The 14321-nt window shown below is 23.3% G+C and overlaps 1 protein-coding gene across 1 annotated transcript; it reads left to right on the forward strand.

Annotated features, from left to right (window-relative positions):
- The first annotated feature begins 6032 nt into the window (after nucleotides 1-6032).
- LOC111615982 (Down syndrome cell adhesion molecule-like protein Dscam2) lies at nucleotides 6033-10737 on the forward strand. Its single transcript, XM_023357420.1, has 4 exons — nucleotides 6033-6177; nucleotides 6410-6527; nucleotides 7030-7205; nucleotides 10460-10737. The coding sequence occupies exons 1-4, from the start codon at nucleotides 6039-6041 to the stop codon at nucleotides 10735-10737; spliced, it is 711 nt and encodes a 236-aa protein (XP_023213188.1). The 5' UTR covers nucleotides 6033-6038.
- The last annotated feature ends 3584 nt before the right edge of the window (nucleotides 10738-14321 follow it).

Here is a 14321-nt window from a genome sequence, read left to right on the forward strand (position 1 = left end):
ATTTAAATATTAATATGAATTCAAATAAAAATTCAGCTTCTCTTTTCTGTGTAAAGATGGATGAAAGAAGTCAGATCCACCTTAAGTCAAATAGTAGAAGGGAAACGTATTTGGATATCTCATGGAGTCTTGACAATTAAAAAAACAAAAATGGAAGACAGCGGAAAATTCGTTTGTATTGTCAAAAATAGCGCCGGTGAAAACAGAGCTGAAACTAATCTCATTGTCTCTGGTAAGGATCCATGTATACCATCAACTTTAATTTTAATTCTGCAAAACTTCCCTGCACATTCTCTTGTGATTTATATTGTTTAACTTTATCCTATTTGTTTTCTAAAGGTTATTTTTAGTCTTCTTTAATCACTTTTTTCTTAATTGTAAATCATATAAATATATTTTAGCCAATTAAAAACATTTAAATTAATAGTAGAAGAAAAATTGCATTTAAATTTAAAGATTTTATACAATTATAATAAAATTTTTACTGTTTTTATTTTTCACAAACCATTCAATTAAATTATACACATAGAATACATTTATTTAAATAAAGAAATTTTAAAAATGAAAATATCAAACTTTGTTTTAAAAATTAATTTCTCTTCTAAATTACCAATTTGATTTATTTCGAATCATAATATAAGCTGTTAATGTTTTATTATAACCATAAATAGTAAAGGAGTGGTCGAATAATTCGAGTAATTATCGTTAGCGAGGAAATAATTATATTTTTAATATTGTAAAGAGATATATTTATAGTTTTTCTGTCTTGAATAATTGCCTAACTTTTTAATAAATGATATAATTTAGACATTCATATCTTTATGAAAGATAATCTTTGAATAATTTTAAATTAAAGAAACTATAAAGAGTTTAAATTCAAGAAAAATTGTTTTATTTGCTCCACGAAGATTGTTTGAAATTGCTTCTTATAAAATGAAAGTCAAAGAGAAATTCGAATTATAGGGAATTGAATTACTCCTGGATCTTTTTTTTTTTTCTTCCTTTGCTATACTTGAAATTTTCAACCTGTTACTCATGTTCTTGATTATATTCTAGTCTATATTTTTGTTGTCTGAATTCTTTTCTATCTGAATAAAACCAATTTAAAAGTTAAATTATTATCTGAGAATTCGTTAGCTGTACTGAACACTTAAATTTAATTTTTAATAACAAATTTTAATAGATAAAAGTTAATTATCAACATACATAATTGCAATAGAAGAATCCAAGTTTCATATATATAAATAAAAATCAATGATTAAAGGAAACTGATAATAACAATTACGAACATAATATTAATTGCTATAAAATTTAATAAAAATTACTTAAGATGATGATATAATTTTAATTAGTGCCTGTTTTGTGTATTAGCCTATAACCTGAATATAATTATTATAACAAAATATAATCATAATTATAATTACTAAATGGATAATATTGAGTAAAAGAAAAGAAAATATTTATCATATGTTATTCTTTTATTTATGTCTTATCCACAATAGTTGTTTTGATATTAATGATGACAAACAATGAAACTTACCACCTGCTATCAATTTTCGACGAGAGACTTTTACTTGATTAGATCTATCTATAGGTTGCCAAATAACATCTATCCATTGAGACATAGGAATTCTGTATCCACTACTAACAAGTATTCATCTCTCTGCTTTCTAGATGCCATCAACTTTTTGGAAACCACACCCTAAGATTATGAATGATCCTTTTCTTTACTTTCATCGTTCATATCAAATAAGGGGACAATTTACTGAATACCTCTACAATCTTATAAAGAAAGGTTAAGTAACAAGGATCATCTAACCCACAGGTGTATAGTAATGGCAGACATCATTGCCTACCCTAAGTCTACAAGTCGGATATTATTTATTATATTACATTTGTCAATATGTTAGAGTTGTGATAGAATAATAAATTTTATTGTTCATTTTTTTAATTTTAATTAAAATTTGTGTATTCTACGAATAACTTTTAACAGATTAATAATTTTTTTATGAGAAACAATAAGTAAATTATTTCGTTTTTTTTTAATTTTCTATTCTTGCATATTGAATTGTTTAATACTTTTATCATTTTTTATAAGTTAATTTTCGTTTTGTAGATTAGAAATTTTTTTTTAATTTTTGATTTTCTTGGTAGCAAAAAATCAGAATTACTAGAATAGAAAAATTATTAACAGAAATCACGCAAAGATAACATGAAATAAATATCTTTTCATTTACTTAAACAATGGATAGAACTGACAAAATGTCATTTGGAATGTAAAGAATTCAATAAATAATATGTAATTTAAAAAAGAAATGGAAAAAATTTTTACTTAGATATGTGTGATGAAACTTGTTGAACTGTAAGAATTCCAGTCATCAATATTTTCTTCCATTATTTTTTGTTTTATTTAAAAAATTCAGTATTTGTTAGCAGCATCACTATTATTTTACCTGTACAGAATAATAAAAAAATGCTGGTTGTTAAAATGTTGTTGTTTATCATCTGAGAAATTAAAATAATCCTGATTTTAATTATAATTTCTAATATAAAATGTAATTAAAATAATTAGGATTTAAAAATTAGCTTGACAAAATAAGCGATCACAGAAATTGAATGCTTACTGTTGATCAGTTTATACTGTTTAAAGTATTTTCGTATAAGCAACGATGGATTAAAGTTACGATCTAAAATGAGGATTTGGCTAATTAAATTCTCGCGTCATTTGTTCTTTAGATTGATTTTACTGAAAAATATTCTAAAATAAATTTCAAATGGCAATTTTATTCCCTTCGACGACGTCGTTATTGACATTAAAACTAATTAATGTACGATAAAAGGATGTCAAGTAAGTGCATTTTGAAGTCGACAGTGACAATAATTAAAGGAATAACTTTAAAAAACTCTATAAATAATGAATGAAATTTCAAAGAAAGCGAATTTGTGTCATTTATATCTAAAAAAATATCTGAGAAAATATTCGCAGTCGCTCATAAGCTGTTTTGTATTTATTTTTTAATTGATAATAATCAGATAAATGCCGAAACTCCTTTCATGATAAATGAAATTCTTGTAATTTCGTAATGTTTAAAACATTTTCTAAGAAACAGGAGAAGATAATCACATTTAGGTATTTAAACATTCCGCATCAAAAGAGGTCAAGTCGTGACAAAGAATAATGAAAATAAATGATTCATTATTATTACTAATTAATTAAACTCAATAGTTTAAATATAGAGAAAGATAATCATATAATTCTCTTAAAGTATTAAACATTATTATTAATAAAATTTAATCTTAAAAGTTAAGAAAAATTCGATTATATTTCTGATAGATTTTCGCAGATAGATATGCTAGTGATCTATAAACTAATGTTTATATATGGTGTTGAGTAAACGTGAGTTTACGTTTAGGTATGTCGCAAGAATAAAATATAGATTTTTCTCCCATAGGAGTAAGAAGGAAAGGGCTATGTATGTTTTGTTATTTCTAAATAAAAGTAACATTTTAAGAGAAAAACATTATTAAATATGAAAATTACTTGTATAAGTTTCAAAAATATCAGTCAGCATTATTACGTATATATATATATAACATTTTTAAAAAATTGTGTTTTTATCGCATATTTGTTGCTTATCCTTTTTTTCTATCAACAGAAATAGTGATATTTTGGAGATTAACCTTTTTATTCTTTATAGATGTAATAATAGTAACGTAATAGCTTCGTCATCATTTCGTAACAATAAAGAAATGATGATTTGTAAGGGTACATAATAGAGATATAACGTAATAATGATATAAATTTACTCGGATAGAATACAGGATAATGGTAGGGGATTTTCGTCCAATGTGGCAACAAAATAGCTATAATAAAGAAAAGTAAAATTTGATCTAGAATTTTCTTCTTGAAAAAAATACGTGAAAAATACTAGCGATTCTTAAAATTTTCAATTCTAGTTTCACTTCGTAGAACATGATCTTTGAAGTTTCTGTCTTTGTAATAGTTTAAAATTATATCTCAAGGCTTGAACAGGATTGGAATTTTTATAAGTTTTTTTTGTCTTGCTGTATGTCTTTCCACTTCTCTTTGAATAAAGTAAAAATTGAGTTGTGAAATAACGGAAATCAACAAATACTTCACTGTACTTTTTTCCTCTTCTTCACATATTCTATAGTGTTGATATTTCTAACAAGTGTTTACAGCTTTTTGATGATTTACATTCATTTCTAGTTTTTCTAAACTAAGTTTTTTAAAAATATATATATTAAATTAGAAAAATTTATATTATATTCGATTTAGTTTTGTTACTGCATAAAAATTTCCTCAACTTCAGCTTTTAAATAAAACTTAGGTTTAAAAAAATTGTATTGAAGAAGGAAAAAAAAAAGAAAATACCCCTTAGTTATATATGTAATACTACTTTGTAAACATGTATTTTTTTAGGATTTTATCTGTGTAAGATGCGATACATTTTTTTAAAAATTAATGCGATAGAATTAAATAAAAAGAGGAAAAAAATTAAAATTAGATAAAAATAATTAAGGATGATAAAACAAGAATTTTTATAAATTTTATTTCCAAAACAAACAGAAACAATCTGGATTTGATAATTTTAAGATCATTAATAACAGATAATTAGTTTCTTAAATATAAGTATTTTTTTATAAAGAAAACCACGCGTAATATCTCGAATATCATGACAAGAAAAACAAAAATTTGTTAAAAAGATAAATAGCAATTTAGTTACAATTAATAACATGCTTATTTAATTGGAACTGTGTAATTATAGAAACGACATTGGAATTTAAATTCTATGCCAAAAAAATCGAGTTAAATCAAGATAAATTACATAACTCGCTTGAATCAAATAGATGTAAACTAAGCTTGTTCTTATTTTTAGTATAAGAAAATACTGAAAAGCTGAGTTCTTTATTCAAGAAAGCAAGATAATTCTATAATAGTTGAATTGTTAGATATATAAAATGAAGACTATTTATCATCATTTTCAATAAAATATATTTCTAGAATTTAAAAATAAAATTTTAGAAAATTGCATTTATAGATAGAATTTTTATTGAAAATAATTTCCGCTATAAGAAACATTATAGTCATACACAGTGTATGTTAAAAATATTTTGTATTCACATTTAGAAAGTAAAATTTAACTAGTTATATTAGCAAATAAGATTGACATATAAAACGCAATCTAATTTTTTTAAAAATAAAAATTTGGCGTTGATAATTAGCTAATTGAAAATGAAAATTTTGCTATTTTTACTCTTAAATTTATTTTTTATTGATTTACAGTAGAGCATCGATTATCCGACTCAATTGGGGACTCAGGTTGATCGGATAACCGAAAAGAATGAAAAAATACATTATTAGTATAGTATATTAGCATATTAGTATATCCCATATAATTAGTATATTAGTATATCGCTATTAACATACTTCACGTTGAATTTTCATCGATGTTAAGCGTAACAAATTTTTTTAAAAATAATAATCGTATCTATTGTATCGTTAAAAATTATTTTTAAATTATTTTATTGCTCACAAAACAAACAATCACTCATAATTAGAAAATTAAATCTCGTTTAAATACTGGCCTCCCTTCAATGGTCGAGCCGTTAATGCCAGCTAAAACACGCAAAAATTTAACAAAAATAATATTAAAGTAGCCAAGACATAGCCAAATATTGTAATGCTACATCACTAGCGGACATTTGAAATTTGCCTACTAGAACGGTCGGTTAACTGATGTGACGGTTAATCGGGGGTCGGATAATCGATGCTCTACTGTAGTTTACTAATCTTTTAATTCTTCTAATATTTGATTAATTAATTATTTACAAAATTTTAAATTTATGAACAACTTAGAACATTTTTTTAATTGTATATAAAATTATAATTAATTAGATTGTTCATAATTTAATTTATAATTATTGTAACTTTTTACATACATATTAATAAAGATATTTTGATATTAGTATATCAAAGTTGAAAAAGACGATATTATTTTACAGAAAATAAATACATGGTACTGTTATCCGGAGAATTATTACTACATGAAACAGTCGAATCCTATGGAACGTCAAGTTTCCATTGCAAGACACGTCATCATTTGACAGGCGAATATTCGGTTAGCACTACTTCCGGGAAAATTGTCGTGACAGGTATTTGAATTTCACTTTTCACTGGAATGTCATTCATATAGCATACTTCCTTCAGCTCTTATTCTAACTCAGCTTTTTTTTTCGCGAAAACAAAAAATTACTTTAAGATCTTTCATGGTCTTAGAAAGAAACTCCAGTTTAATTTACTTATATATTTTATATAATCTATCAATAAATATATCTCAACAGAAATTTTAAATATAATATTTTTTCAATGTATTTGCATTTTTAGAACCACATACTTCCACATTACCCAGAGTGACGTTTAACTTATCTCAACTTCGAGTAACTCAAGGAGAAACAGCGCAGCTTCCATGTGTAGCACAAAGCTATCCTGCACCAACCTATAAGTGAGAAATATAGAAAATAAACTTCTAAAAAATGTTAACTAAAGATAATATTAAATTATTTAAAGTTAATAAACAGTTATTATATTTCTTTAATATAAATAGATAATATTGGTAAGAATATATTGTCTGTATGTATTATTTGTGGCTAAGAATGCAAAGAAATATTAATACATTAAAAAATAAATTTGTAATTAATATTTTCTTTTTCTAGTTTAGGAATTTAAAATTATGTTTTAATATTTAAAATAATGAACAATTTTTATCTGAAATTATAACAAATTTTAAATGATTTAAAATGTAATTAAATATGATTATATATCAATTATTTAAAATAATGTAAATAAATAGAATAAAAGTGCACTCTAAAATCGTAAAAAATTTGTATATTAAATATTTAATATAAGCTTTCATTATTTCATGAATTTTCGTATTCATACAAGTAAACAATTTAAATATTAATATGAATTCAAATAAAAATTCAGCTTCTCTTTTCTGTGTAAAGATGGATGAAAGAAGTCAGATCCACCTTAAGTCAAATAGTAGAAGGGAAACGTATTTGGATATCTCATGGAGTCTTGACAATTAAAAAAACAAAAATGGAAGACAGCGGAAAATTCGTTTGTATTGTCAAAAATAGCGCCGGTGAAAACAGAGCTGAAACTAATCTCATTGTCTCTGGTAAGGATCCATGTATACCATCAACTTTAATTTTAATTCTGCAAAACTTCCCTGCACATTCTCTTGTGATTTATATTGTTTAACTTTATCCTATTTGTTTTCTAAAGGTTATTTTTAGTCTTCTTTAATCACTTTTTTCTTAATTGTAAATCATATAAATATATTTTAGCCAATTAAAAACATTTAAATTAATAGAAGAAAAATTGCATTTAAATTTAAAGATTTTATACAATTATAATAAAATTTTTACTGTTTTTATTTTTCACAAACCATTCAATTAAATTATACACATAGAATACATTTATTTAAATATAGAAATTTTAAAAATGAAAATATCAAACTTTGTTTTAAATATTAATTTCTCTTCTAAATTACCAATTTGATTTATTTCGAATCATAATATAAGCTGCTAATGTTTTATTATAACCATAAATAGTAAAGGAGTGGTCGAATAATTCGAGTAATTATCGTTAGCGAGGAAATAATTATATTTTTAATATTGTAAAGAGATATATTTATAGTTTTTCTGTCTTGAATAATTGCCTAACTTTTTAATAAATGATATAATTTAGACATTCATATCTTTATGAAAGATAATCTTTGAATAATTTTAAATTAAAGAAACTATAAAGAGTTTAAATTCAAGAAAAATTGTTTTATTTGCTCCACGAAGATTGTTTGAAATTGCTTCTTATAAAATGAAAGTCAAAGAGAAATTCGAATTATAGGGAATTGAATTACTCCTGGATCTTATTTTTTTTTCTTCCTTTGCTATACTTGAAATTTTCAACCTGTTACTCATGTTCTTGATTATATTCTAGTCTATATTTTTGTTGTCTGAATTCTTTTCTATCTGAATAAAACCAATTTAAAAGTTAAATTATTATCTGAGAATTCGTTAGCTGTACTGAACACTTAAATTTAATTTTTAATAACAAATTTTAATAGATAAAAGTTAATTATCAACATACATAATTGCAATAGAAGAATCCAAGTTTCATATATATAAATAAAAATCAATGATTAAAGGAAACTGATAATAACAATTACGAACATAATATTAATTGCTATAAAATTTAATAAAAATTACTTAAGATGATGATATAATTTTAATTAGTGCCTGTTTTGTGTATTAGCCTATAACCTGAATATAATTATTATAACAAAATATAATCATAATTATAATTACTAAATGGATAATATTGAGTAAAAGAAAAGAAAATATTTATCATATGTTATTCTTTTATTTATGTCTTATCCACAATAGTTGTTTTGATATTAATGATGACAAACAATGAAACTTACCACCTGCTATCAATTTTCGACGAGAGACTTTTACTTGATTAGATCTATCTATAGGTTGCCAAATAACATCTATCCATTGAGACATAGGAATTCTGTATCCACTACTAACAAGTATTCATCTCTCTGCTTTCTAGATGCCATCAACTTTTTGGAAACCACACCCTAAGATTATGAATGATCCTTTTCTTTACTTTCATCGTTCATATCAAATAAGGGGACAATTTACTGAATACCTCTACAATCTTATAAAGAAAGGTTAAGTAACAAGGATCATCTAACCCACAGGTGTATAGTAATGGCAGACATCATTGCCTACCCTAAGTCTACAAGTCGGATATTATTTATTATATTACATTTGTCAATATGTTAGAGTTGTGATAGAATAATAAATTTTATTGTTCATTTTTTTAATTTTAATTAAAATTTGTGTATTCTACGAATAATTTTTAACAGATTAATAATTTTTTATGAGGAACAATAAGTAAATTATTTCGTTTTTTTTAATTTTCTATTCTTGCATATTGAATTGTTTAATACTTTTATCATTTTTTATAAGTTAATTTTCGTTTTGTAGATTAGAAATTTTTTTTTAATTTTTGATTTTCTTGGTAGCAAAAAATCAGAATTACTAGAATAGAAAAATTATTAACAGAAATCACGCAAAGATAACATGAAATAAATATCTTTTCATTTACTTAAACAATGGATAGAACTGACAAAATGTCATTTGGAATGTAAAGAATTCAATAAATAATATGTAATTTAAAAAAGAAATGGAAAAAATTTTTACTTAGATATGTGTGATGAAACTTGTTGAACTGTAAGAATTCCAGTCATCAATATTTTCTTCCATTATTTTTTGTTTTATTTAAAAAATTCAGTATTTGTTAGCAGCATCACTATTATTTTACCTGTACAGAATAATAAAAAAATGATGGTTGTTAAAATGTTGTTGTTTATCATCTGAGAAATTAAAATAATCCTGATTTTAATTATAATTTCTAATATAAAATGTAATTAAAATAATTAGGATTTAAAAATTAGCTTGACAAAATAAGCGATCACAGAAATTGAATGCTTACTGTTGATCAGTTTATACTGTTTAAAGTATTTTCGTATAAGCAACGATGGATTAAAGTTACGATCTAAAATGAGGATTTGGCTAATTAAATTCTCGCGTCATTTGTTCTTTAGATTGATTTTACTGAAAAATATTCTAAAATAAATTTCAAATGGCAATTTTATTCCCTTCGACGACGTCGTTATTGACATTAAAACTAATTAATGTACGATAAAAGGATGTCAAGTAAGTGCATTTTGAAGTCGACAGTGACAATAATTAAAGGAATAACTTTAAAAAACTCTATAAATAATGAATGAAATTTCAAAGAAAGCGAATTTGTGTCATTTATATCTAAAAAAATATCAGAGAAAATATTCGCAGTCGCTCATAAGCTGTTTTGTATTTATGATAAGCTAAATTCATTTTAATATTAAGATATTTACTTTGGATATAGATAAAAATAAATTGAGAAATATATTTTATATAAGATAAAAAGTAAGCTTAATTAATTTATAAGTAGGAAAATAGATTTTTAAATCTCAAAATAATATAAATCTGTCTCTTAATAAGCTATAATCATATAAATTAATCTTCTTAAAAGCTTATTTACTTATTTTTTTAGTTAAAATTGTTTTTAAATTAAAATTATTATTCATAAAATCTATTAAAAGAACTTTCGGGATAAGCATTGTTATTATACATTATTAAATTTGAATTAGGTATGTCAGGAGAATTTAAATTATAATAATAACTCTTAATCAGTATACAAATATTAGATATGTATTGATTTGTTGTTCATTTATTTTTATCATTATCAATATTAAATTGTATATAATTAGATTTTCATTTTTATCTCAATTATATTCATTTATTTTTTAAATTTCAGCTCCTCTAACGGCATACATTTATCCTTCGATGCTCGTTATCGATATCGGCAGACAAGCCACATTTAACTGCACAGTAACAGGTTATCCCATCCATACGGTAGTTTGGAAAAAGGACGAGAAACTTCTATCCCCTAGTTCTAGGATAAAATTTCCAACTAAAAACATATTACATATAGAAGCAGTGAGTAGAGATGACAAAGGAATGTATCAATGTTTTGTTTATAGTGATCAAGATTCCGCTCAAGCAACGGCAGAACTTAGTATTGGAGGCACGTAATGTTTAAAAACTTCCTAAAGCCTAAGAGAAAAAATGAAATAAGTATAAACAGTAATGGAAAAACTAAGTTGTGTGCTAAATATATTGGATATCTCATGGAGTCTTGACAATTAAAAAAACAAAAATGGAAGACAGCGGAAAATTCGTTTGTATTGTCAAAAATAGCGCCGGTGATATAATTTTACATGTTTAATATATTTTTATCTAAGTAAAGCTACATTCAAAAGAGGAAGTATATGTAATAATGTATTATATACATTTAATTTAAAAGTATGACAAAAGCAGTAAAGGCAAATTAACAAGTTATAACAACTTCTATTCAAATCTATTCGCTTAAAGGAATCTTTTATTTAAAAAAATCAGCAAATTGAAATCCTTGTTTGAAATATAAGTAAAGTAAATATTTTAAGAGATGGGATATTAAATAAATATTTTGGTAAGTTTTCACACATCATTTTCAGTATCTTCACGTTTGCAAAGTCGTAATTGTTAGTGCTATATTTTTTTATGTTGACCGATCTTAGAAAATAAAATAGATTTGTAGTAAGAAGTAAATTTCGAATTGTCAAAGGTGCCGTATCTATTTGTTTTTTAACATCATTTGTTCAGCATTATTTCAATATATTTCAATATATTATTCGCTCTAGTTGATGAATATTGCTTTATAAAAACACTTTCCACAATAAAAATTTATCGATATTATTACTTATAAATATAATATAATATATAATATAATATAATATAAGTAAAAATGTCAATAAACTTTATATTGTGAAGCGTGCTTCTTATGTAATATAATTTATTTTTTATTGTATTATCAGCTCTTAAAAATGTAAAATACTTGCATCTGACTTTTTAAATATAAATTTAGGTAGAAATATTTTGGATTTATTCCTTTAAATAAAAATTTTATAAATTTTAAAAATTAATATATATTTATATTGGACTATTTTATATAACATTGCTACACTTGACGGTTCAATTAGTGTCATCGATCGTCGATACTCCATATAGCCTATACTAATAAAAAGACAAAAAAATCCAAAGTTATCTTAACTTGAACAAAAACCTTCAAAGTTTTCTAACATGAAACAATGTCGGATGAGATTTTATTAGTTTAGCGACAGTTTTTCTCCAGAAGACGGAGTTTTATCGCTAACTGGATGCCACCGATTTTCTCCTATATCCGTTAGTGGCTGACAGTATCGTTCTTGCTGAAAGGATATTGTGTGTTTTGACATTACTCTCAGCTTAACATAAAAACATTGTAGATAAGAACACTTAGGAGAACCAACTTTAAGCGAATTTAATACATGTTGCAAGGAAATACTGCAATATTAATTTTTACGCGTATTTTAAAGCTTTTAGCGCCTTTGTCATAAAATGTTTAATGATGGCTATTTACTACCAGAGGTACAAAGTTTATAGCTAGGAAACATTTGCTAGAACAATACTTTTTGGTTGTGTATATAATATATATAAAAAGAACGACTTATTTTTTTATATAAAAATCAAGTTAGATAAGGTAAGTGTGACATGTAACATCAATAATAAAATTTATCAGATTTTTGTTCGTATATATATTGGAAATGCTTAAGAAATGATGATTAAAATAAAAATAAATTTTACTAAGTTCTAAAACTTAATGTCATTTTCATGGATATGGATGATAAATATGCGATATATAAATATGAAATTGCTTTAAGCAAACAGTAAATTGTCTTTAAAGTAAGGCAATTACATATTCATCTGATTGTTATTGATAAAAATTGCAGGCAATTGCATACATAATAAAATTTTAATTATTTTTCATATTCTATAAGGTATTCCAATTAATAGTTTGATTCGTTCGATGTCATATTTTAAATATATATATTAATATTTCTCGTAATTTTTGATAGTTGTTTGCTATCAATTTTAAAATATTTCACAATAATATTACAATTATTCGCAAATCATTTATAACAAACTATTGCTTATGTAAAATGAATTTATCTAAGCTTATTAAAATTAAATTGCATATTATTTAATTTAAGCATCAAGTTGTGGTTAATAGATTATCTTATTTCCTATATAAAAACTTATAAGGTATTTATTTATTTATTTTCTAGTTAAAATAGTTTTTAAGTAAACAATAAATAAATAAATAAATATACTAAATCCAAATTTAATATTGCCTAATGTATAGCCTACTTAAATTCATATATAAGTTTACTTCAGTTCTTTTATTATTAATAAAAATAATTTTAAAAATATTTTTTATTTTTATTTTATAAAATCTTAAAATAAATTTTTAAATTGTTATTTGAAAAAAAACATTGCTATTTTGGTATAGGTTCAATCTATTTCCAGCTTACAGTTTTATATTAGTTTCTAACATAGATATATTTTCTATATTGTATATCTATGTACAATATTTTCTATATTGTATATTGTATATATTGTATATTTTCTATATTGTATAATAGGTTTATTAACTTGCTATACAACTTACATTAAATATTAAAAATGATTCATATCTAAATAAACCTATCATTACTTGAGTAATATTCTATCATTGATTATTATTAGATATATATCATGCTGTAGATCAGTTCATTAATATCATCTGTACATAAACACACAAAATTAATCGCGTATCGTAAATTATAATGTCTGTTAATATACTATATAAGTAACAATCTATCTGAGAATAAGAAATTACATTAATTTTTATATCTGTTTAAGAGTAAATACTATTTTGGTTTGCTTTTTAAACTATATTTTTCTATAAAATATATAATGTAGTTTATATTTATTATAAATTTAAACATAAAACAATTTTTATTTAGAAAAAAAATGATGGTCTAAGTATAAAAATATGATAGGAAACGAAGCAAGTATCTGTAATTAATCATTTTAAATTATTTTATAATTTATTATAGTATTTAAGTTTTATTTTTGAATAATTACATTAGGAGGTAAATTTGCAGAATAATTAATTCTCTATTCTTTAATGATTTAATGAAAAATTTTCTAAATTAATGAAAAATAATAAGCATTAAAATTTATTAATATGGTAGCTTACGTTTATATTCTAAAATGACTTTTATATATTATTAAAGGTATTAAAATATTGAATTAAAAGTTTCTTTTTTATAACAATATTTAAATATGTCTTAAAACTTAATTTATACATTAAATTTTATATTTAGAAAGTTTGTTAAATAGTTTATTTGGATTTTATTTCATGTTTTATATGGATTTTATGGATTTTTTTGCAAGAGAATTTGTCGAATTTTTGAATTGTTATTTTTTATAAATCTATACTTTGAAGAAGAATTTCTATTTTATCAATTGGAATATTTCTAAAAAGTTTTCAATATGTTTGCAAAAATATCTCATTTAAAACTACTGATTTTTAATTGATAATAATCAGATAAATGCCGAAACTCCTTTCATGATAAATGAAATTCTTGTAATTTCGTAATGTTTAAAACATTTTCTAAGAAACAGGAGAAGATAATCACATTTAGGTATTTAAACATTCCGCATCAAAAGAGGTCAAGTCGTGACAAAGAATAATGAAAATAAATGATTCATTA

This window comes from Centruroides sculpturatus, unplaced genomic scaffold (genome assembly GCF_000671375.1).
Source record: "Centruroides sculpturatus isolate CEXI.00-Female unplaced genomic scaffold, Cexi_2.0 scaffold2884, whole genome shotgun sequence".
Taxonomy (NCBI): Eukaryota; Metazoa; Arthropoda; class Arachnida; order Scorpiones; family Buthidae; genus Centruroides; species Centruroides sculpturatus.

Coding starts and splice junctions, on each gene's coding strand:
- LOC111615982 (XM_023357420.1), top strand. CDS start 6,039: ATGGTACTGTTATCCGGAGAATTATTACTACATGAAACAGTCGAATCC. Junction 6,528..7,029: donor TATCCTGCACCAACCTATAA/GTGAGAAATATA, acceptor TTCTGTGTAAAG/ATGGATGAAAGAAGTCAGAT. Junction 7,206..10,459: donor AACTAATCTCATTGTCTCTG/GTAAGGATCCAT, acceptor TTTAAATTTCAG/CTCCTCTAACGGCATACATT.